This window comes from Kryptolebias marmoratus, linkage group LG8, assembly GCF_001649575.2.
Source record: "Kryptolebias marmoratus isolate JLee-2015 linkage group LG8, ASM164957v2, whole genome shotgun sequence".
Taxonomy (NCBI): Eukaryota; Metazoa; Chordata; class Actinopteri; order Cyprinodontiformes; family Rivulidae; genus Kryptolebias; species Kryptolebias marmoratus.
The window spans coordinates 27961767-27987544 of record NC_051437.1 but is presented as its reverse complement, the minus strand read 5'-3'; the positions used below and the strand labels follow the sequence as shown (position 1 = coordinate 27987544).

The window sequence follows — 25778 nt, the reverse complement described above, 5'->3', positions numbered from 1 at the left end:
CTTTTCCCTCCTGTTCTTCGTTTTCCTCCTCTGACCGAAGTTTTCACCTTCAGCCGCCTCGATTTCACGTTTATAAACTTTTAAGCTGCTTAAACTGAGCTAAAAACTTTAAGTTTTATTTATTATCGTCTTTTTTTCCCGGCGTCTCGCAGACAGAAAGCTTCAAAACTGACTGAAAACACCGATAAAAACTACCAGAGTTTTCCGCTGAAATCACCTCTGTTTGAAATGAATGCTAATCTGATGCTAACGATGTCGACTAGCTGTGGCGGCCATCTTGAATTGGGTCGGCTACAAAAGCGGGCGAGTCGTGGACGAACATCCGGAGGTTATTTTCCTGAAACGGTCTTTAAAAATCCGCCCGATGCTTTGTGAGTTATTTTGCTAACAGACAGGTCGACGTTTCGGCGCTCAAAGCATCAGTCTCAGCTAAGTTTGATTAGCTGCGGCGGCCATTTTGGAATCAGATTCTGTTCGGTGTTTTATTTGAGTTTAAAGTCTCCACATGTGGCTGAAGGAATTTTAACTCGGAGCATGTTTTCTGCTTCAAACACCTCGTAAAACCAGCGCGACCTTTCTCTGGTCACCAATAATTATTTCCTAATTTTCAGCCGGGCCCTTCGCCCCTCCCGCTCCTCCTCTTCCTCACCAGCGCGCCTCCTGTCACCTAAGCTCCGCTCGCTCAGCTCCACTTTTTCTATATTTAGTTCGGGTGTCCAGGTCCGGGCCGGTCCAGGACCCTGGCGCCGCGAGCCGGAGCTTCAGCTCGTAGCTTCAGCTCGTAGCTTCGGCTCGCAGCTCGGCGAAGGGGTTAACGGCAGTCACTCAGCATGCGGCGCAGAGGCTGACCTCTGACCCCGCAGGAAAAGGAATGTGGAAGCTCTTTCATCCCGGACAGAAACCAAAGACACCCCGGCGGTTGGAAAGTGGCGGTTCGTTTCTGCTTTCAGCGTCTCTGGTTAGAGGAAGTAAGCAGGAGGCTCGGGCGCGAACGTGCCGCTCCGTGTTCGCGGCGGCGGTTTCTGCCATTTTGGAGTGAAGCTCCAACCTGCAGGAGTTCGGCTGTTGTTCTGTCACCTTTTGTAGTTCAGAAAAAAACCAAAGAATGTAACTGTTTTTTATTACAAACCACAGCTTTTTCATCATTAACTGATCTTTTTTTTTTTAAACTGAGTTGATTATTTAACCCATGACGTTTCAGTAAAACTAGAAAAACTGCTTTTTGTAAACAAACGCTGAAGTTTAAACAAGCAGAACAAAAGCTGAAAGGACTTTAGATTCTGTTTTTTTCTTTCTGACCTTTCGTTAGAAATGGCTGATATTTTTATTTCTGTTCTATTTAACAAAAATATAATAGTTTAACTGAAATAAACAACATATAGAGCAACTCGCACAGCGGATCTGTCAAAATTTAAAAAAAAAAAAATCTAAATATAGACGAGCCGTTCATAAATAAATAGTTGGCAACAGAGAGCTGCATCTTCAACTTCCTGCTTTTCTATTTATAAATATAAACAAACACGACTGATTAATCCGTCTGCTGAGCATCAGAAGGCTTAAAAAGAGCTAAAAGCTGGCTGACAGTTAAAAGAAGCAAAAGAAAACTAAAATAAGGCAATAAGGGCTCCAGAGAGGATGCAGAATCCCTCGAGGATCCAGAATCCAGGATCTCGTTCTTTTGGTCCTGATCCAAACCTCATGACCACAGGTGAGGGTTGGAACATAGATGGAGGAAATCCAGACTCGACTCTTTCTTCACCACGACCGACCGAAGCAACGTTCTTATTACGGCTCCGAACCGTGGATCCGTCTCTGCTCCATCGTAACATCACTCAGGAACAAGACTCCCAGAGACTCACCCTCGACCCGGAGGGAGCAAAAGTAGCAAAAGGCTAGCTAAAACTAGCAATCTATAGCTAAAAGCAGCAAAGGGCTATGTAAAAATGGCAGTATGTTGTTGAAAGTAGCAAACGGCTAGTTAAAAGTAGCAGTATGTAGCTAAAAGTAGCAGTATGTAGCTAAAAGTAGCAGTATGTAGCTAAAAGTAGCGGAAGGATAGCTAAAAGTAGCAGTATGTAGCTAAAAGTAGCAGAAGAAAACAGAAACAGAGGCAGTAATCTGCAGAAGATTTCAAAGAGATGAATGTTTTTAAAGGAGCTGTCCGTGTATTTCTATGGGGTAAAATAATTGTAAATGAAGTTAAATATTTTAAAAGGTATAAAAGTTTGAAAAAGTCCCAGCTGCTGTTTCCTGGATGAGCTGAAGGTTTGGATTTATGATCGTCTCAAACAGCAGCAGAAGTCAGACGGTCGTAGTCCAGGAGTGAAGCTGCAGCTTTTTGAAGTTTTCTTTCTTTTTTAAGGTTTATTTCTGCAAACTTGTTGTCTTCTGTCTGTTTGTTGGAGCTTCAGTTTTCAGTTTTTGTTTTCGGGGAGAGAGAGAGAGGCAGAGCGGGGCGACACGGCATGGTTCGGGGCAGGAATGTGCGACGTGGGTAGCCTCCACAATAGAGCGGGGCTTCCTGAGGGTGGTCAATGGGACGAGTGTCCCTGTCCCCCGTCCCCCCCGCTGGGGGACGACCACCACGCGACGCCTCAGCCGTCACGTCCTCTTAACCGCCGCTGGTCACAATGGTCAACATTAAAATCTGAATTACTGATTTTTCTGTCACCGTGCAGCTTAAAGTTTTAGATGTTGAACTTTGAGATAAAGTCTGGAAATAAAATAAATTCCTGCTCCTTCAGATCTGGAAGAATATTAAAACCAAATTTCAGACTTCAGGGACCGTGACGTGAACAAAAACGATAAAAAGTGACGACGACCGCCTTCAGCCACAACCTGCGGACGCACAAGTCTGCGCCTGTGTTCCTGCGTGAATCCGTCAAAGGATCCTCCGTGGAAGCCCTCAGAGCACATTCCAAAGAGCCGCCGTCTTTCAGAAGCGTCAGGAAAAGATGGCGGCGCGTTTACGTTCGGCTCGGGAGGGTGGCGGCGGCGGGGGATGCACACCCAACCGGGGTTTATTTACTTTTTCAGAAACGCGTGTTTAAAACAAGAAGAGTTCCTGCAGGTTTGAATCGGCTCCGACCTGGAGCTGCTTTTGTTGACAGGTAGTCCAGCCTTGTGTGTGTGTGCGTGTGTGTGTGTGCATGTGTGTGGGGTCGTGTGTTTTTCCATGTTTTCCCAAGGATTACAGGAGTTTTATCCTGTTTCATAACAAACACACACAAAGCCGGCTCTGTGAGCAGATCTGTCTTCTGCAGACACAACCAGGACCTGTTTGCTGAGAATGATTTATTTATTTATTTATTTATTTTTATTTTTAGCTTCTCTGTTCAGCTCCCTCTGGTGACCTCAGAGGATTTTCAGATCGCTTCATTTAACTGAAACTTTACCCAGACGCTGTTAAACGCCTCGTTTTCATCGTAATTTGGTGTTCCGGGAACGCATCACCCGATCTGTGGGATTTATTTAAAGACACAAACATCATTATTAGCTTTACAGCCAATAATGGAAATAAAATATGAATAATAAGGAACCTAAAGTCTGTTTTCACTCGGAGTAGAGACACCGAATAATCAGCCGAGTGAGTTTAATCGGCTGATATTAGCCAAAAATGAGCAATAATAAGTAATCATTAACCAATTAGGTCAATAAAGACGCGGCAGCAGCTGCTACAGCCAGATTCTGTGGATTAGTTTTAGCTGTAGAAGTTCTTCAGAAGGTTGTGGAATATATGTTTGTTTAAGTTGATCAGTAATTGTTATATTCTGGGCTGCGGTGGTTCAGCGGTCAGCGCCGCGGTCCTGTAATCCCGAGGCTGCAGGTTCGAGCTCAGGTTGCTGCAGGAAAAGCATCTGATGTGAAAACAAACGTCAAATCGTTCGTGTGAGTTAACAATAATTATATTCTGCTGAAGGAAAATTTGGTGTCCTATCAGCCACCGGCTGCCCTGATTTCTAAACATCGACCATAAATAAAATATGGAGCTTTGAGTTTGTGCTGCGGGTGAGTCTCAGCTACTACCACCCCAAGTTTCAGCTGAAAATCTGTAAAAATGTCACCAGAACTTCCTGAAAGTTTCATTAAAATCTGTCCAGCTGTTCATGAGATGAGAGCGTTCGGTTGCAGATCGTTGAGTCGTTAACTGTGTTCGCTCTCGTTTTTCAGGACGGTAAAGATGCTGAACAGTATTTCCGACTCGCCGCCAACCGTAGCTGTTGGGACAGGGTGAGGAGGACGGAACGTGACGGAGACGAGCGGCGGGCTTCGAACACGCACGGAGTTCGGACCAGGAGGTAAAGTTAACGTTTCCCGTCTGAAGTTTCCTGATTTATGTGTTCGTTTTCAGTTTCTGACCAACCTGTACTGTAAATTTACACAGCGGCCAGATGTTTTAGGAAACAAAATGGGAAAGTCTGGAAAGTCTTTTCATACATGTCAAGACTACAGAAACCTTGAATTTGCGCCTCATTTATCGCCCGTCACCGTTAGAGACGAGCGACAGCCTGTCTTTGTTTGTCTTTTCAGCTAAACGTCTCTTAAACCACCGGATGGACTTTAATGAAACGATCAAATTAATCATTGGCTGTATATCTACAACTTGATTCAAGATGGCCGCCACAGCTAGCTGAGCCGAGCAAACACAAAAGCAGCTTCAACTCGGTCAATTTCACAGATACCGAGCTAAAGGTTGACCTGGTAGTAGCTGAGAGTCATCCATCACACATCCTGGGGAATGGATCGTTCTCGGTTTAAAACTTTGGCATTCCTGTTTGTCTGTTAGCAAAATATCTCCTGAACTAGGCAGATTTTAATGAAACCTTCAGGAAGTGATCCTTGAATATGTACATCTACAGCTGATTCAAGATGGCCGCCACAGCTTACTGACTCTAGCAAACACAAAAGAACTCGGTCAGTTTTCCAGATATGGAGCTGAAAGTCGGTGTGGTAGTAGCTGAGAGTCGTCCCCAACATGTCCTCCAGGCACAGACTGTAGTTTCAAACCTTGGCCTGCACGGCGGAAGGTGATTTTAGGGTAAAAGTTCAGTTTCTGGATTATAACTTGTCGTTTTCCTGTCCCCACAGATTTTGGCTCAGCTCCATGCTTCCACTGGATCGTTGGTCTTTCCTTTGAGCTTCCAGTCACCTCCTTTTTTTACCGACTCCCGCTTTGAGCCTGCGAGGCAGGGGAACCGCAGGTGGACTTTCATGGCCGCGGCACTCTAGGGCTGCCATGGCAGCTGCTGCCGCCGATGCCTCACACTGTATTACCGCACTGACACCGGAGGAAGAGGGACGACGCACTGCCGCCAAGCTGTTCCGGAGCGCCGCCCCGCTGCCACGGACGGAGAACGAGAGGGAAACGGAAGGACAGGAAGCAGGAAGACTGAGCGGGAACGAGTGTCTGGTGTGCGGGGCTCTGTTCGCCTCACAGGAGAAGCTCCGGCTTCACACCTCGAGTCACACGGGAGAGAAACCTTTCCACTGCTCGCAGCCTCACTGTCCCAAGGCCTTCAGCTCCAAGTACAAACTCTTCAGGTATTTGTCACAGCGGTCACTACATATTCAATCATCTGTGGTTTGATAGAAACTTCAGCTGCAGTACTTCCATCCTGACTAAAACCAGAACTTCCAACAAATATGGTGCCGTCCATTTGGTGCCAATGGGTCAACATCATCAATGCATCAAAACACAGTTACAATGAAGACCAAAACTGAATTAAAATAGAAGCATTTATNAGGGTCAGGGGCGGCGGCGTGAGGGTCACGGACGGCGGTGTGAGGGTCGGGGGCAGCGGTTATCAGCGGTCTGTGTTTACTAAAATATCTTCTGAACCACTGGACAGATGGTAATGAAACTTACAGAAAGTAATTATTGGATATGACTCTACATCAACCAATGATCTTAATAAATCAGTCTCATAGATCTTGTTTGGTGTTTGAGGAATGTATGTATGCTCTTAGCGTTATGATCAGACAAATCAGTTTGAGATTCTGGCAGCTTGTTAGGTCCAAATAAACTTTAATAAGGACCTTATCAGGCCTGTGGACCACTTGTTGAATAGGCCTGGTTTAAACAACTGTCAGAGAAAACTTTACTCTGTGGATGTTACAAAATAAAAGCGGCTGCTTATTCTGTCTTTTATTGTGAAAAACTGCACTGACACATTTTACTCTTTGACTTCTGATTAGAACCGGCAGTTTCTGATCAGAACATCGACTCAAAGCGAAGCCACTGTTTTGTTGTGAAGTCAGAGTGACGACAGGTGGGATTTCTGCAGAGGTTGGAGCTGCAATGCATTCCTCAACATCTTAATCTGAATTAAAGAAGCCTCCTGAGGAGGAAGTTAAACTCTCCTCCACCTATCAGCGTTACTAATCCTTTTTGTGCCTCTCTTGTTCGGTGCTCAAAGTGCCGGCGGGGATAACATCACTGCATCGGCAACCAGCCGTCCCGGTTTGTCAATTAGACCTTGTAGTCAGCTAATCTCCTGCAGGCCCGCTCAGCTTTTCTCTCCTCTGAAGGGACAGAAAAGCAGCGAGCTTTAATGCCGACTAATGACGTTATGGGAGGAATAGCCCCATGCCGCTGGGAACCTGATAATCCCACTTTGTTCCTTTTGGATTAGTCCAGCAGGCTCCTCCTTCTCCCCCCTCCTGGTTGCTGATCTTCTTGGTGTTGTGCTGCCACAAAGGGGCCCCCACTGTCGGGCCCCGTCCACCTCTTATTCTTTAAACGCCTCTGTTATTTGTAGGGCTGCGGCCGGGGGCGCCTAACCCTTTATTTCCCCTCAATTAGCAGGAAAAGCTTGTGCTGATCACTTCCTGTGCCGAGGTGAGTGAATGCTCCTGCAGGTTATCGACAGCGAGCGGCGGCGGCGCTAAAGCCTCGATGATGGTTTCATGTCACGTCGGACGACAGTTGTTGCTCCTCCACAGCTCCTCCCAGCTCTTTCAGCCTCATTATGGCATCTCTTTTTCCAACAGGGGGAGTGGGGGGCTTAGAGAGTCCAGCAGAAATAAGAAAACAAGTTAATCAAAAACTAAATGAAAGCAGCAGAAACCCAACAACCCCAAACCAAAGCAACTGCATCCTGTTTGTTCTGAAAAGACAGACAGGCTGGAATCAAGACCAATTCCTCCAAGAACTAAGACCAAATCCAGGAGCAAGGTCTGTCCAAAAACCAACTACAAACTAAAAGTCTTTCACAAAACCAATATCAGCCCAATAAACTAACCAACCCAGTACCAAAACCATGACAAAGTTCAAACACTGCCTCCCTGACAAGACCAAGACCAAACCCAGTCCAAAAAACTAAACCAGTACCAAAACCAAGACCAAACCCAGTCCAAAAACCAAACCAAGAACAGATCCAGTATTAGGGCTAAAACTGAAGCTAATCTTTATGCATTTAAGAAAGTTCTGCTGTATTTCTGTAAAACTGTCACAGTTAGTTTCAGTTTGTGTCCTATCTGTCTAAATATGTTTTAAAGATGATTTTCTTGAAAACCTGACTCATGTTGTCCGTCTGTGTTGGCTGATATTTGAAGAGTTTAGGTGTTTGGTTTGTGCTGCTTCCTTCAGAAGCTCTTCTTGTTGTCACAAACATTACAGATAATTTAATAAAGTTTCAGTTATTTCCCTCGTTGAAAATGTGAAATCCTGCCTGTATTTATCCAAATGTCCCTGGAACGTCTTCTTGCATCTTTAAACTCGGGCTCTTCCAGAGTTTGTTGACCCTTTCTTCTGCTCTCAGAGGGACTGATTGGGCGACTTCTTGTCCTTTTCTTTTCTTCAGGGACTCTTTGTTTAAGAGCGTGGAGGAAAAGGCCGTCTCCCTGGCCCTCCACACTCCACCGGCTGTGGCCTCGAGAGCCAAGAGAACCTCAGAGATGAGCCGGACAGATGGCCGCTGAGTTTAAAAATCAGTCCTCAGCAGATGAGCGTACATATGCTGCTCCTTCAAATGGTCCTGTGTTTAGTGGACATGAAGTTTGACACGGAGCAGGACTCCAACACAGGGTCGTCTGATCTGTGTGTTTGTTTAATCGGCACAGGGCAGCAGAGGCGGGAGGAGACTAACAGGCAGAGGGACAAAAACTCAGAGTCCACCTGTCCTCATGTCCTTCAACTGCGAATGTCCAACTGAACAAAAAGACGTTAAAACAGAAACTCCTCCTGTCTGAAATATATCTATAAAATCTAAAATTATTTGAAATAAAATTACATTTATAAATATTTAAAATTAAAATGTTATTTTTTATTTCAATTTCAATTTCAATTTTAATCTTAAAATAACTAAAAAAATATCCCGATTAATCTAAAATGATGTATAACTTCAGAAGCTTTATAGTTTTTATTATTTATATGTGAAATAAGAAAAAAGAAAAGTGGAAACAAAACCTTTTTCTAAATGCAAAAACTAAAAGCTTTTATTTTATTTTTTAATGTTAAATTTGTTAAAAGAAAGCAGTAAATAATTTACTTTATGTTCTCTTTCTCAGTGAGTGGTTCCAGTTTTCAGGAGCCTATCTGAGTCTCGGCAGAACCCGGGTCAGAGTTCTGCTGAACTGGATTCTTAGATGATTAAATTTCTCTCCTCTCAGGTCAGAGTTTAGCTGTGATGGTTCAGAAAACAGGTTTTATTTCGTTTACATTGCAGATTTTATGAATCACCTCTGTCTCTGTGAGACAAACTGTCAGTTTTACAGACACTGAGCTGAACGTTGGTGTGGTAGTAGCTGAGAGTCATTCCCAACACTTTCTCTGAGTGCTACAGATCACACATGGTATCACAACATCACATGAGACTGTTATATTCGAGCTTCAACTCCATCATCTCTCAGCATCAGATGAGATTTAAGGAATGCTCGGCCTTTAATTTACGTCTGGATTATTTGGGGATCCCTCCAGTAGTAAAAAAAAGGATTAAATCCACAAGAATCATTAGGATTTTGACTTTGGATTTCATCCCAAAAGATCATCAGATTAGCTCTAATCCCCTTCACCTCCAAACAGACCTCACCATGATCTAAAGAAAGGTTCTGGTTGGAAACGAGAGACTGATCTGTAAAAGAACACCTCTCCCTTTTCTGCTCGACAAACGCTCCACAGTTTGTCGTATCGCAGCTCATCAGCAACTGTTTGACTGAACACAAACTGGCAGTTTGAAGTCGGAGCCAGAGAATCAGAACATTAGGAGACAAACTGTGAAATCTCTGCTCGAGCTGACTTTCCAAAATTATCTGCCTCGTCACACGCTGCTGCCAGCGAGCTGAAGTGCCTGTTAGGTGTGGGAGAACCGACCGTCTGTTACTCAGTAATTAGCAGCAGATGATGATGGTGAGACACAGCATCCTGTAACTGGAGGGTCAAAGATCATCAATATCTTTATTCTTTCTGCATTTAACTGTTAATTTTGAATTTCTACCTGGAAGAAAAACCACCAGTACTCTGTTAGTGTGAGTTTCAGCTGAAGCTTCTCGTTCTTTCCTGATCTGAGAGGTTTGGAAAGAAAACCCTTTGTGTCTTCAAAGCTCGCAATTTACTGGTTCATCTTCACTCCAACCCTCACCTGTGGTCATGAGGTTTAGATCAGGAGTGAAAGAACCAGATCCTGGATCCAAGCGGCTGAAATGAGCTTCCCTCAGGGGGTGGCCGGGTTCAGCCTTAGAGAGGAGGTGAGTAGCTCCGTCATCCAGGGGAGTTCAGAGTAGAACCGCTGCTCCTTCGCATTGAAAGAAGTCAGCTAAGGTGGTTGGACCTGGACCTGGACCTGGACGCCTCCCTTTGGAGGTTTTCTGAGCACATCCCACAGGGAAAAGACCTCGGGGCAGACCCAGAACACGCTGGAAGAATTAGATGTGCTCTCTGGTCTGGAAACCCTGAGGATCCTCCAGGAGGATCTGGAGAGTGTTGCTGTGGAGAGGGAGGTCTGAACCTGTTGTCTCCGTGACCCGACCAGAGATACCTGGGAGAGGAGGATGGACGGACGGACGGATGGATGGATGGATGGATGGATGGATGGATGGATGGATGGACGGATGGATGGATGCATGGATGGATGGATGGATGGATGGATGGATGGATGGATGGATGGACGGACGGACGGACGGACGGACGGACGGACGGACGGACGGACGGATGGATGGATGGATGGATGGATGGACGGACGGACGGACGGACGGACGGACGGACGGACGGATGGATGGATGGATGGTAACACTGTTTGACAGACAATAAAGCAACTGTCAGCTAAAAACTAAACACTTTAATTCCAAAGTCTTATTCTTATTATTATTAAAATTATTATTATTATTATTAAAATTTTATATTTAACTAATTTAATGTTTGAAAAAACGGAATTATTATAAAAAGTAATAAACTAACAGAAAGCAGCTTCATGTTGGTAAAAACATTCCTAACGCAGGTTGATGTTTTTAGTTTAGCTAACACGAAGGGGCGGGCTTAAATCCGGTACTACTCCCATCCTGCAGGGGGCGACTGCACCGTCTTCATAAACTGATAGCTCGGACGGTGCTGGGGTTCTGTCCTCCTCCTGCAGCGTAAATAAACATCAGCTCATCTGTCTGTTTTTCTTTCTGCTCTTCTTCTGTCTCATCTCAGACACCTGCAGAGCCTCAGGGCCGATCTGTCGTCCACCAGAAACTCCAAACACACCGTCAGCGGCAGGAGGAAGTCAAGGCGCGCAACGCCTGAAGGGCTTTTCCAAGGTCAAAACGTCTCTGATGATCCTTTGTTTTTCTCCTTCAGCAGGTCCAAAACACATCATGTCCTCCTCCAGCTTTGTCTCTGCTTCAACAAAAAATAACATTTATCTGAGAAAATATATAATTACACCAAGATGTTTCCTTAAACATGAATGTCAAATTAGTTTAAGGGTCTTAAGGATTAATTTGAACCCTCCTTTTTCCAGAGTGGACTGATTCCACAGCATCCAACTTCAAGGATTTTTAAAACTAAGTTTGGATTTGTTGTGGACTTTTATGAAAATATACATGCAGGTTTACATATTTCCAAATATTCACCTGAATCTGTTCATAAGTGGTGCTGAAGGTTTTGGAAGGCCCTTTAACTTCCTGTTAGTGATCATGATTGACTGCAGCTAGTAGTTTCTCTAGGATTTGTTTGACAGCACTTTTTGGACTGTCCAACACTCATCTGTCCCCCTCAGGACAGAAGGTTCTGATGTTTAGGAACAACTCAGGAACCACCAAGAATCAAATCTGCCATGAACCTGAAAGAAAGAAGCTCCGCCCCCAAAGCCAGACCTTTAAGCTGGACTGAAACCTGCAGCTGTCCACATGTCTTCTAGAGAAAGGTCTGATGGTCAGAGAAGACAAAGATTGAGCTGTTTGGACACAAAGACAAGAAGGATGTTTGGAGGAGTCAAGGTGTGAGGCATGGTGGTGGTAGCATCATGCTGTGGTACAAAGTGAGGAGGACTACCTCCAAACTCTTCATCTTCACCTCAGATCAGCAGGTGGACAGTTGGGTCCAACAGGACCGTGATCCCAAACATCAGAGCTGGTTTCTGATTGGATAAAACAGGACATTAAGCTTCTGGTCCAACAGGAGAATGATCCCTGAACTCAAAATTTGTGGACTCTGATGAAAAGCCGTGCAAGAAACCAACTAATTAAAACANGTTACCTCGGTTGTGTTTCACCGTAAGCGGCGCTCTTCTTCTTCTGGTCTTTATTTTAGCAGTAAGGTAGCAAAGCAGCGCTCTTCTTTGTAGACATTGAGTTTGGCTGCAGCTGCACACAGTTGCAGCGCCTCCTACAGGAAACTGGTGGAGCTACGCAGAGAACCACGCTGTTCAAAAGCCTTGTTTGGATTCATGTTTTTTATAAAACACTGAGGTCTGGACCTCGGGGTCCTCAGTGGGAGCTACGATCCTGCTTCTAAGTCACTTTTGCGATGTCTCTGTCCTTCCAGGCATATGGCCACACACTCTCCGCAGAAGACCCATCAGTGCTCGTTCTGTGAGAAAATGTTCCACCGCAAAGACCACCTGAAGAACCACCTGCAAACGCACGACCCCAACAAAGAGGCCTTCAAGTGTGAGGAGTGTGGGAAGCACTACAACACCAAGCTGGGATACAAACGCCATGTGGCCATGCACTCTGCGACTGCTGGGGATTTAACTTGTAAAGTGTGCATGCAGAGTTACGAGAGCACGCCTGTTCTCCTGGAGCACCTCAAGAGCCACTCAGGGAAGTCCTCGGGCGGCGCCAAGGAGAAAAAACATCCCTGCGATCACTGTGACCGGCGTTTCTACACGCGGAAAGATGTGAGGCGGCACATGGTGGTCCACACGGGACGAAAGGACTTCCTGTGCCAGTACTGTGCCCAGCGCTTCGGCAGGAAAGACCATCTGACGCGTCACGTGAAGAAGAGCCACTCGCAGGAGCTGCTGAAGATCAAGACGGAGCCTCCGGACATGTTGGGTCTTTTAGCCACGGGTTCTCCGCCGTGCTCGGTCAAGGAGGAGCTCAGCCCCATGATGTGCAGCATGGGACTCAACAAAGACCCCATGATGAGCAAACCGTTCTCTGGTGGGGCACCTTTTCCAATGAACATGTACAGCCCCCACCACCTCCAGGCCATGTCTAACTCTGGGGTGGGTCACCCACACCCGTCCCTGATGCCCAGTTCCTTGTCTACAGCTATGGGCATGGGCTGCCACATGGAGCCCCCTGCCTCTATTCACCCACACTCCCATCACCACCACCATCACCACCACCATCATCATCACCACCATTCCCCTCCACCGCCCCCACACCACCAGCCCGTGGCTCCCCAGCAGCAGCACCAGCCCCAGCCTGTGCCCAAATACCAGCTGGGATCTACCTCATACCTGCTGGACAAGCCCTTGAAAGTGGAAATGGAGAGTTTCCTCATGGATCTGCAGAGTGGCCTGCCAGGCCCAGTTCCATCTGCAGAACCTCATGCTGCTGCCTCGCCTCCCAAGGACGGACTGGAGCCCACCTCGGGGCTGGCGGATGAACTTTGCGGGGATCCCCTCTTGTCCAAGAGCCCTGCGGTGATTGCTGAGTCTTTGTGTGCTGCTAACATGGACTTCTCCCACCTGCTGGGTTTCCTGCCCCTAAACCTTCCTCCGTACAGTGCCCCCATGAGCACAGGAGGTCTAGTCATGGGATACACCTCATCTGCGACCTCCTCCGCACCTTCCTCTTCCGCCTCAACTCTGCACGCTGCCGAGCCCCACGCCGCAACAGTCGCCGCGGCAGCCGCCGTCGCCGCGGCACCTCTTACCTCTTTGCAACCACAACCTCAGGAGCAGCAGAGCTCCAGTGGGGGTCTGGGCCTCGGATCCCTGCACCCGCTTCCACCAGTGTTCAGCTCCAGCCTTAGTACCACCACGCTGCCTCGTTTCCACCAGGCCTTCCAGTGACAGAGGCAGCTGCTGCCCAGCCAAGATGGCCTCCACGCCACACCAGCCCGGCCCAAGCTCAGCTTGGACACTTTGGGCTGTCGTTCATTACTAGGCCTGATCAAAAAGTTGGAGAATTAGAATAAACGAACACTTAGAAGCCTTAAATGAAAGTGCGCACAAAAGCTTTTGATTGAGCCTTAAAAGGAAGTTGAACCCCTTTGAGCAAAAAGGAAAACATGAGAAAAGAAGTTGAAGCAGCTTTTATTTGGGCTTTTATTCCCTTATTTTATAGATATAACAATGTATTAACCCATGTTTTTTTTCAGTTTCAGTTTACTTCTTTTATCTCCCCTTCCTTCCCCGTTTTTAGTAGTTATAGAGGGCAGGATCAGTAGGCCAAAAGGCGTGGTACTGCATAGTTTCTAAAGTAATAATATAAAAAAAACAAGAAATCAAAGATAAATTTTAGTGGATAATTTTATTATCTTGTCTTGTTGTGACCCAGAAAAAATATAGTTTGAAGTGAATCTTTTTATTTTACTTTATTCCTCTTTTCCAAATGTAAGAACGCGGCAGAACGTGTCCCGAGTTTCGAACCCGCCGTGGCTAAAAAAAAAAAACCCGAACCGTCACGATTGATTGGATAGAAACGCAGGTGAACCTTTCATTTCATCCACAGCCACACAAACGAACCTCGGGCTCCCAGGAAAGTGCTCTTCAGACAATACAAAGCTAAATTAATATCGCTCTTAACGAGCTACTCTTAGATCAGGTCGGTAAAGATTCTTGGAACGATGACGATGCGGATCTAAGGAAAAATAGGAAAGTTTGAACCCAGTAACTGTTCCTCAAGAGAAGCACTTTTAAAACTTATATTTTATTTTATTTTTTTGTTTGTTTGCGGAAGGCACTTCGCTTTTAATTCAGTTTGAAACCCGGCCAGCTAAGGAAATAAATAACGAATCTCTCGTTTTTTTTTTTGTTTTTTTTTTAATTTGTGCTCTTACATTTGCACCAAACCAAGAAGTTCCCTAACCGAGTGCGAGGATTACAAATCCACGTGTTTGGTTTACAAAAAGATCTCTTCGACCTCCCGTTTTTTAAATATTTTATTTTTTTATTTCCACACCCAGCTGGATCCGTACTTCTGTAGGTTTTACTGCTTGAAAGTAGGACGAGGACTGCTTTTTCTCCCTTTTAAAAGTTCCCCTAATCATGATATTTGCAGCAGTTTCTTAACTGCCTGACATCTATTAAAAATAAATATATATATATACAGCTATATTTTTGAGATATACTCCAAACTCATCTTTAGGCAGTCTTTTTAAAAGATGCACCATCGTGGTAATGGTGAACCCTGAGATATGTGAATGGCTATAAAAATAAAAAAAAATTAAAAAAAAACATAGGAGTTACAGCGACAGATGAGTAAAAATGTGTTTAAGAATGTTATTGCAGTGTACGAAATATCTCATAAATGAATATTATTATTGCTTATCTCTATAAAGGTGTATTTTAGGTAGATGTATTAAAACTAAGTGATGTTTTTGATGTCTGGCAGGTTTACATTTGTGTGTATCTTGCATTTTTTTTATTTTGATCAAGAAAAGGATGAAGTATTAACTTTTTCCCTCAAGCTTTCTGTCATATCTGATCTTTACTTTTACATGTACTTGAGTTAGTTTAGAGGAATCAGAACTGTGGATGGGAAATATTTATAGAAAGGCTGTTAGTGGCGTAGATTTGAGTTAGAGGTAGACTGTGTCGTAGGGATGCTGACATGAATGACCTACAGGTGTTTAAACTGTTCTAACATTTCACCAAGAGCCTCTAAAAAAAAAGAAACCTCATCCCAAAGTTAACCTTAAGCCTCAAAATCAAATAGGTGCTCCCTATTTTAAAGGGATTATTCAGATTTATTTCCACACGCTGTATTTCCCTGTTAATGTGGTCACTGTGTCTATTAGCGCCGGCTCAGTTCAACCTAAGTTTGTACTCCTTTTACCTTTTACGCTTTATTACCAATAATATCAGTAATATGATTTAAAGGCAGTAAAATTTCTCACGTTATAGCAGCGTTTTCGTACGGGGGTTTTAGTCATTGTAAAAGCGTCATATGTTAACTCTGAAGCCGCTTAGAAAAACCCGTTAAAGCTATTCTTTACCCTACAGTACCTAAAGTAAAAGCTCCGTACGGTAACTAAAAAGCCAAACACATGAATCTATTAAATTCTAATCCTTATATCATACAGAGCTTTTAATTACTGTATGGCAAGTAAAAAACTTTATAGAAAAACTCCAAAGCCTACAAGTATTTGCTCATCTCTGTGCCGTTCAGCCCTTTTAGTTATGATAGGAAATAAAATTCCCGTACGGTAAAACATTTAATCTATTATATCCACGGTCATCGCTGTAACATACGGAGGTTTTAGTAATCGTACGGTAATCGAAAGCTTTGCAAAGTAACTGCAGAGCCCGGTAAATTTTATTACCGTACGGAGCTTTTTCCGACTCTACGATATCTTTGAGCCTAAAACACAAACTGTTTGGTCACTGTGGAGCATTTAGTTACACAGAAATTAAAATCTTTGATGGCTAACTGCGAAGTCTATTAAATAAAATTACATTCGTGGACAACCGTACAGAGCTGTTGGTTACCGTATGGTAAATAAGATCTCTGTAGAGTAACTACAAAAATCTATTATTGTTACTCATTCTTATGGTCATAACCATACCGTCCAGAGGTTTTAGTTACTAAACATTAAATTAAGTCTTTGTATGGTAAATACAAAATTTAGTAAATACAGCTATATGCGATGTCATCGCTGTACTGTACGGGGCTTTTAGTTATCGTACGGTAAATAAAATTGCTGTTAAGTTAATAATAAATAAACCTTTTAATGCCTATAGTCTGCTTATAAAAGCTTGATTTTAATGCGTGGACACTACAGAACCTTTAGTTACTGGTTACCATCAGTGAAACAAGTTTATTTAACTAAACAAACACAGGCAGTTCAGGAAAAAGCTGCTAAATCCAAGTAATTATAGTGTTTCTAGCTAGTTTTAGTTTGTAACATTTGTCCCTGGAAGAGCTTTTGTAGGACTACAAGTTAAAACAACAAAACAATTAAAATGAAAGAAAAACAAATATTTATAAAATATTTAATTTGGTTTAATGATATACACTGCTTTGCCAAAAGTATTCGTTCGCCTCCTGTCACACGCATATGAACATTCTTAAACAATAGGGTTTAAACTGATGTTGGCCCACTCTGCTTCTATAACAGCTTCAACTCTTCTGGGAGGTTTAGGAGAGTTTATGGGAGTTTGGGACCATCAGAAAACATCAGAAACTGATGTTGCACAGAAGGCATGACTCTCAGTTTCTGCTCTAATTCATCCCAAAGGGGTTCTAACAGGTTGAGGTCAGGAACTTCTTCCTCGTCTTTGTGGACCTTGCTTTGTGCTCTGGTCATGTAGGAAAGGGCCAATCTGAAATTGTCCAAAACGTCTTGGTATGCTTCCTTTCACTGAAACTAAGAACTCCTGAGAAACAACCCCACACCATGATCCTCCCTCCACCAAACTTTACTCTTGGCTCAACGCAGTCAGACAAGCAGCCGAACCCAGACTCGTCCCTCCAGGGGACACGTCTCCACTGCTCTAGAGTCCAGTGGCGGCGTCCTTTACATCCCTACATCTGACTCTTTTCTCTTGGTGATGGAAGGCTTGGAGGCAGCTGTTGCCATGGAAACCCATACCATGAAGCTCTCTCCTCTCTGTCCCTGAGCTGATCTGAAGGGCACATGAAGTCTGGAGGTCTCTGCAGAATGTCGGTGACCTCTGAGCCCACTCTGTGGTTCTACATGACCGACCACTTCAGTTGCTGTCGATCCCACTGACGCTGAGCTCCAGAGAGCGACCCATTCTTTCACGAATGGTTGTAGAAGCAGCCTGCGTGCCTGGGAGCTTCATTTTATCCACCTGTGGCCGCGGAGGTGATTGGGATGGGGGAGTGAATACTTTTGGCAATACAGTGTGTGTCCTCCAATTAAAAAGCAGAATATTTAGAAACTAGATGTAAAACGATACACAGTGACCACATTATTGTTGAGTACAGCAGATTCAAACAAGCGTTCTGTCCGTTGCATTAACAACATCCATTTGTTCATCTCACACATTTTTCATTTTGTGCGTAAATCTTGTTCCGGTTCTAGACCGGCGACATCCATACGAAGCACCTGCAGCGCCTCAGGTGAGCCCCGACCAATCAGGAGACGAGCAAAACAATAAAAAGTAAACAAAACCTGAAAAAACCGTAGCACGCAACGTGTTCACGTTTAGCTGCTCTCAGTAGAACGAGGACAAACATAGATCTTCCCCGCCACCTTCACCTCCTCCTCTTCCTCCTTTAGCTGCTTCTAGAGTGAAAAGAAAAGGGTGTAAAAAAGAGCGAGCGTCCGGCTGACGGCGGCCATCGAACCTTCAGGCTTTGACATTCAAAGCGACGTGAGGCCGCGCAGCTCGGGGCGACGCTCGCAGACGTATGTTTGTTTTGTTCGTTGTCGTATGATATATTATTTTCTGTTTGTGTAAAACAGGACCTCGAGAGAAAAAAAAAAAACAACACAACACATCACCTCATTTTTATTTTTTTGTTTTGTTTTAATTTTCTTACCAAAACCTTGGGAGAAGAAACTACATGTTTGCACAGCAGCTTCTGAAACCTTCGTAAATTTCTTTTTATACTGTAGGAAACCCAGATGATTAGATGAGCTAACTCTGTGTCGTTTAAAAAATCACGAGTTGGCGCTTCCACGCTCTTCCTGTTCCAATTTAAAACTGAAATTGTATCGTGGCCGTCTTTTCGAAGTGATCGAACTTTTGCCCGATCCTAAATACGTTCAGCTGTCGGCACCTTTCTTAGTATTTTTTTTATAATAACAAGGAAAAATTCAAATTTGATCTTCAAAAGGAGTAATTTTAAATGAACTCTCCCGATTGAAGCCAAAATTGTAGCAAAACAATTGAGCATTTATGTTTTTATGACAATTATTAATTTGTCCTAAAAGAAAAAAAAAAAAGCTTCTGGTGTGCATAAAGTTTGTCCTCCCTGGGTTTCTGTGAGCTAATCTGAATTCTAGCACTTTCAACCTTTAAAAAAAAGTATTTTTTTCTTTTAATTCAGCTTATATGTTCATTCGTTTTTAATTTTGTATTGATCTTGTAAATGTACGTGCCATTAGTTGGATGTGTAGACTTTATCAACCTTTGTTTATTTCTTTCTCCAAACAAATAACAGTATTTTTGATATACGTTTCACTAATATTCTCCAACGAAAGAGCCCCCCCGCCCGACCCATTTCTTTGTGCTTTCTTTGTTTTTTTTTGCTTAACCGGCTTTGCTGTTTTTCATAAATTTACCTTTTCTGGAGCCAAGGGTTCGAAGGGAAACGGCAGCGGCGTGTTTGTCGTTTAGAGGCAGCGGCGAACGCGACCGTTGTCAGCAAAGCGCCAAAACCACAACCAAACTGCAGCTCCCCGATTTTAGACTATAACTCAACCAAAATGGACACCACAATAAAGCACTTAGTTTGAGACCGTAATAAAGACGGCTGGTTGCCTGGAAGTCAAATTATAAACCGGCTTGTTGATGAGGTTTAGTAAAATTGTCAGGATCTGGTTTGCCAAATAAACCAAAACGAACGTGATGCGATTTGGAAAAATAATGTGCAGGACTTTAACTAAAAGTCTGCGCTCAGGAGACAAAATTTGAGATTGGATTAAAAGTCAGAAATCAGAAATAATCTTCTAAATCTGAACGTTTTGTTTTCATTTCGTTAGAAGGCAGTACGTTTAATCAGTGGCCAACAAAACGGATCTCTCCGGAAACCAAAATAACCTTAAAATGTTTGGTTATATCACCATTTTGCCACAGTTGTTCCAAGAGTGTTTTTTTTTTTTTTTTTTGGCTAACTCCCAGTAAATGATTGCCCAGATTTTCCGGGTGGTACGGATTTTCCGTGTGCAGAAACATTCGGTGTGATTTCCGGTGCATTATTTTTCTGTCTCCATCCAATTCCTGACAGTTTCAGCCAAGCGACACACTACCTTTACTATAGTACTACCTTTAGGCGTTGTAGTTTTGGTACTAGCTGCCCTCCGACAGAGACGCCGCGCTGCTCCTCATCCCGGCTGCAGATCCATTACCTCAACCTGCGCCTACTAGGGATGCACTTATCCTCACCTTTTCCTTTCTTTACTAGTAGGTGCAGCGAACACATATTTAAGGGAATTTAATTAACTTTAATCCTGAGAAAAGCTGATTTGATTTTATTAATGCTCCCTTTTTTCTCGCCCTCTCTTTCGTTTCGCCTCTAGTAAGAAACTGGGTACTGTCTGGTGCAGACAACATCCACGTGTAGTTTTATATATTTTTAGCTTAACGTAAGTCTTGCATTCCATCCTCTTTGTGTATCTTGTTAAAGTGACGTAGCCCATCTTTTATTTTATTTTTTATTATGTGCTCCTTCAGCCACCTCTGGAAGAATCGAGGTGATAAAAAAACCCGGATTTGGTCGAGTTTATCAACTACAGGGAAAGTTTAAGAAGTAACTGACGAGGATGCCAGAAGTATACTCTCCTGAAAACAAACATATCTCTCACGCAGTCAGTTGCTGCGATTTTAAAGTAACAAATTTGTATATTGGTTGATCCAAAGAGTTGATGAACAAAACAACAGAACTATTGACTTATTGTACAGTTCAGTGTATCTTTGACTTGTCATGTGTTTTATGTTGAAATGATTAAAAGACAAACCAGCGGTTTCATATCCTCTTTGCTATCTTCTTTTTATTTTTAATTTTTTTTTCTTTTCCTGCAGTTTTCTTGTTTCTAGGATTTATGTTCTTTTGAGAGAAAGCGTTATCGGTGAGGATTAATTCACACGGATATGGCTTTATAGGAACCCCAAATTTAATTTAATAATCTCTGATTAGGTGTTAGCTCATATTTGATGTTAGCTTTGATTTGCTGTTAGCTCAAACTAACCCTTAGCGCTGCTTAGCCATTAGCTCAGACTATTCGTTATCTTAAACTAGCTGTAAACTCTGATTAGCCATTCGCTCAGACTAGCCATTAGCTCTGATTTGCTTTTAGCTTTGATTTGCTGTTAGCTCAGACGAGGCCTTAGCACAGCTTAGCCATTAGCTCAGACTGGCTGTTAGCTCTGTTTTGCTATTAGCTCAGACTAGCTGTAAACTCAGATTAGCCATTAGCTCTGATTAGCCATTAGCTCAGACTAACTGTTAGCTCGTCATCCTGATCAGAATGAAATTTTCTTCTTCTAGGATTGTTCAAAGAGTTATCTGCTACAGGTAAGATGCTGCCTTCTCAACACTACACAGTTTTCTTTAAATTAATTTAAAAATGAGCAACAACTAATGTTTAGAGGTTTTATTTCCTGTTTCGGCTGCTGAAACTGTTTTTGACATCCTCAAACAAAATTGGATTTGTTTGTGTTTAAAATGCTAAAATCTTCTCAGATGATTTAACTGATCGTGTGATCCCACAGAGTCGACCATCGACCGCAGACCGTATGAGGGGCCGACTGCGCCGTAATTCAGGAATAATCGCGTCTTTGAGAGGAACCCGGAGATGAGACTTCCAGAAACAGTTTGTTGATTTTATTCGTTTTAAGAACAGAGGAGAACTTCCAGGTTCCTTCGGTACATCTAGATGGTGTCCAGGGCTGAAGGTTTAAAGCTTCCAGATCGTTTATCGACAAGGAAATTATTCTTTTCACTGATATTTTGTCATTTCAGACCAAGATCCTCGGCTTCTCCTTCGAATAAATTTACAGAAAAGGTTCTTTCCAGCTTTAAAGAAAGAATACGGAAACAACTAAAGGGATGGAAGAGGTCGACCAGGAAATGGAACAAAGGTAAGAAAAGAAATTTCTTTTTTTATGGGGGGTTTTTGCGTTACGGAGTCGTATTTAAAGGCCAACAAATGCGAGGGAGGAAAAAATCTGTTTTACATTTTCAGGTTTTGAGATTAAAATCAAAATTGTAGACGCGAAGCCCGTTGTGCTCCAAAACCAACTTTATTTCTTACGTTATTGTTGCTGCGAAAGGTGAGGTCGTTTTTATCTGTCTGTTAGCAAAATATCCCCCAAACCAGTAGACGGGTTTGAACAGAACTCGAAGCATGTCTTACAACCTTCGAAGGCAACCGGATTCAAGATGGCGGCGATGTGGGAGTGGCTCTAACCCGGTGGTAGTAGCTGAGAGTCGTCCCTTGTAGTTCCGGGTTTTCAAAATAAAACAGGAAGTGCCGAAGTTTGAAATACAGGATGACTCTCAGCTACTACCACTTTGAATTTTAGCTAAACATTTGTTAAAAATGGCAACCATTTCTAATTTAAATTGATTAGCCGGGGCGGCCATCTTGAATCAAGTTGATGCCAAAAGCTAGCTGTACCTCCAGTGATTACTTTGAGTTTCGTTAATTTATCTGTAGTTGTTTTGAGATATTTTGCTAACAGGCAGGCGCACTCAGAGTGTTGTGGCCGACTCTCAGCTAATACCTCATTAAACTTCAGCTCAGTATTAGTAAAACAGGCGGAGCTTTTGCTGCGGTTTATTTCAATATTTCGCTAACAAACCAACCGGCACATTATCACCCGAGCATGGAAACCCTCAGAGGCTGATTTTCATCTTCAGCTAGTCTTTATTGTTTTTGTCGTCGTACATTTCGTAGCTGAACAATCTGTAAAAGGAAAAGAGAAACCCGGACGGCGTTCCTCTGAAAGTCCCCGCGAGTGTCATGCTTTGGGCTTAAAAAAACCGACGACAGGAATCATCACAGAGCGCCACCGACAAACACGAAGCCGTTTATCTTTTAATATTTACAGCTGAACGCACGCAGGAATCTGACGTCTCCTCTTGCGGCTCGAAGGCCTCAGCAGATCCTTCGTGGCTTCGACTCCTTGGAGCGTCGCTCTCTGTGCAAAAAAAAAAAAAAAAACCAGAGAAAAATCTAATCCGGCTCCTAATTTAAACCCAAACGCGTTGGTTTTTATTTGTGTCGGGGATATCAGATCAGACGGAAGCTAATTTTACGGATTCAGGGAATGCTAACGATTATAAATTATAAATCCGGATCCTGTCAGCCAATCAGAAACCCGTTCTCGCGCCCTCTGTGCAGATGTGTTTTTAGAGATCAGCTAAAAGCTTCTATGAGCCGTCGGTTAGCTTAGCTTAGCTCAAATGATTCGGACAGAGCGACAAAACCTGTTAAAGGAACAGTTCGGCTCTTCTGAAGTGAAAACATGATGAGTAAGTATCTTACCTGCTGCACAGAGTTCGGAGAAACAAGGTTTCCCCCAGAAGCTAACAAGCTAACGGCTAATCTGAGCCAAGACCAAATAATTGAAAGGTTGTTTTTAAAAACCTTTAAATTGACGTCAGATCGCTACGATCGACCGCAAGCAGCTAGCTGTAGCACTTCCAGCCAGAACATCCCTGTAATGCAAAATGGCTGACAACAAAAGATTAGAAAGTGGTGAAACTTGTAGTTTGGGTCTTGGCTCAGACTAGCTGTTGGCTCGTTAAAGTGAAGGGCTACCTGCAGCAGGTTAGATATTTATTGTTCATAATCTCTCTGCAGAAACTGACCCTTCAATGAGTTAAATATTTTGTTTTTTAGCCTCATGTTTGATCCATAAGAGCAAATATGTTCACGTAGCAGATTTTACTAACAGGATTAGTATTTATATATAAGTATTACGTAAAATACTTTACTCGTCCTCGGAGAGCCCTGCAGTTCTTTTAAATTAGGGTTTTAACTTTATTCTGGATTCTGAGCACGCTCGGAGGAACGTTAAAGGTTCTCCTGACGGAGTTTCTGCTTCACAAACATTCGGTACAAAAGTCTCTGATGAGGTCCATCCGCCGCGCCGCTCGGGGTTTAAATCAGAACAAAATGTCTTCACGGGCAGAAACACAGAGGTGGCGTTAAAATAAAGAGTTCACAAAAACGTTTCATACATTAGATCCAAACTTCAAAGATCAGCAAAGCCGTTTCTCCTTCCCAGGACTGCATAGTTCTGCCGCGGCGGCGAGCGGGCCTGAAAAACGTCGGCGCCGAGCCCGACAGTCCCGTCTCATTCAGAGCAGAGAAAACCTGTTGGATTACTGCTGCCACAACCAGGAACAGAAAGTAGGAATTGAGCGTTTAATTTCTCCGTTTCGTGTTACAAAGTCAGAATTTCAACCCTGATTAGAAAAGTCTGAAGGAAACAGGAAGAACGTCCTGCCGGGAACCAAAGACCAGTTAGATTTGACACAAATGGAAACAAAGTGCAGGAAGTCGTCTGACAAGCTTTGGCCCGCCGGGTTTGTGTCAAAGGAGAGTTGTTCCACCGTGTGGCCAGCAGGCGGCGCTGTCGCTCCAGGAAACCAACCCGTCTGCACAAAAGTCAGTGCTTGTTGGACAAAAAGAATAATAATAATAAAATAAAAAACACATTTAAAATAAAAAAAGTGACAAACAAAGAAAAAAAACTCGTCGGTTGGCGGCTCAGTCGATCTTGACCGCGGCGTAGATTTTCCTGATGAACATGTAGGCGGCGTAGAAGCCGATGGTGCCGGTGAGCAGCCAGAAGGTCAGCACCATCAGGGTGGTGTAACCGAAGTACAGCAGCGAGGGGATGAACTCCACAATGTCCAGCTGCAAACAGGAAACAAAGCAGGAGGTCGGAGGTGACGCACATTTCTAAATAAAGTTTCAGGATTCAAACGGAGCGCCGCTGCAGAACAAACAAACGTTCTGAGGTTCTGTGGGAAGGTGATGAACAGTTAGCATCTCACCTGTTGTAGATAAAATCTGGATCTGTTCTCTCTGAGAAGTGAAGAAATCTGTTCTCTCAGCTTGAATTAAGACGCTGTCCTCCATCTGTGATCGTCATGGAGCTGAACCAACAAACCAGACGTCTTTCTGCTTCGTCGTAGAACAGATTTCTTCACTTCTTACGGATCTGGAAGCTAACGGCTAATTTCCAAAGATTTAATAAAAAATTAAAACATGTTTCTGGTCAAAGAGCCACCTACAGCAGGTAAGATGTTCACAACCTTCCTACAGAACCCCACATCCAAAGAGTCTGAGCCAACAGGAAGTTCTCTGTCAAACACTCAGAACTTCAAAATAAAAGCCTCCCTGAGGGAGTTCGTTTTGTTTACCTTGTTGATGAAGTAGAAGACAGCGTAGATGAGAACGTAGAACGCAGAACCTCCGGAGACCAGGAAGGTTCTCCACCACCACCGGTAATCCTGACGCCATGAAAACAAAGGAAGAAGAATGAATATTGGTTCTATCTGTTCTCCGGAGAACCACGTTTTGGTTTTCCCGTCCTTACCTCGGCACACAGCTGGAAATAAACCATGACGATGCTGATCTGGGAGCAGGAAACCACCAGGATGATGAAGACCAGGAACAGGAAGCCAAAGAGGTAATAGAACTGGTTCTCCCAGATGGCCTGCAGGGGGCGACACGCAGACGTGAACCTCACGCCTCAGCGTAACGAGGACAGATCAGGTTAGGGTTCAAGAGGCGATCCGCTGCACTTACGCTGAAGATGAAGAAGAGTTCGATGAACATGGCGCCGAACGGTAAGATCCCAGCCATGAGGATCCTGGAGCGACGACAGGAGAGGCTCAGCTCGTTCAAACACACGAAGAAGAAGAAGAAGAAGCAGCAGCTGAGGCGGCGGCCACTCACCCCACGAACTTGTTCATGTACCAGCGCTGCTCCGGGACCTGCCGGGGGATCTGGTTGGTGCGCACCGGGTTGTCGTACGGCTGCTTGCGGAAGCCGAAGTAATATCCCAGGTAGACCAGCGGCATGGAGATCCCGAACCACATGCAGAGGAGCGCCAACATGGTGGTGAAGGGGACCTGCGGGGGGGAGGGAGGGGTCAGAGCGTGGTTCTACTATAACGATACATAACGTAGGCTACGATGAATGTATTAGTGTTGTCACTTTGCATACATTCAGTTTATAAAAGTGATAAATAAGAAGAAAAAATAACTATTTGGCGAAGAACCTCCGTTTTGCGACATGACGCTGCTTTACGTGTGGGTTTGCGACATGCTTTACGGCAGCGGCTTTCTGTGCGGCGCCGTGTTTTCACCATAAGTGCTGAAAGATGGAGACGCAGGAAGCATCAAACCCGGGGTCGCAACAAGTAGAGACAGCTAGCAGGCAGCCCAAGAAGAAAGACTTTTACCAAAACCAGGGGGACGTCTGTGATTTGGTTCAAGAAGTCCGACACGGAGCAGAAAAAGCTAATATG

At 43.9% G+C, this 25778-nt stretch overlaps 2 protein-coding genes across 2 annotated transcripts in view; one reads left to right on the top strand and one right to left on the bottom strand.

The window, feature by feature from the left end:
* plagl2 (pleiomorphic adenoma gene-like 2) overlaps positions 1 to 20258 on the top strand; it is a 62045-nt gene extending 41787 nt beyond the window's left edge. The window contains exons 2-4 of the mRNA XM_037976878.1: positions 4171 to 4298; positions 5089 to 5541; positions 11966 to 20258. Of these exons, the coding sequence (XP_037832806.1) occupies positions 5237 to 5541; positions 11966 to 13445 (1785 nt within the window). The 5' untranslated portion in view covers positions 4171 to 4298; positions 5089 to 5236 and the 3' untranslated portion in view covers positions 13446 to 20258. The remainder of the gene's footprint in view (positions 1 to 4170; positions 4299 to 5088; positions 5542 to 11965) is intronic.
* Positions 20259 to 22136: 1878 nt separating this feature from the next.
* The window catches only part of tm9sf4 (transmembrane 9 superfamily protein member 4), a gene marked incomplete in the record, with an annotated part of 23740 nt that continues 20098 nt past the window's right edge, over positions 22137 to 25778 (bottom strand). Inside the window, 5 exon segments of the mRNA XM_037976877.1 lie at positions 22137 to 24157; positions 24667 to 24756; positions 24843 to 24962; positions 25055 to 25118; positions 25205 to 25380. Coding sequence (XP_037832805.1) covers positions 24008 to 24157; positions 24667 to 24756; positions 24843 to 24962; positions 25055 to 25118; positions 25205 to 25380 — 600 coding nt within the window.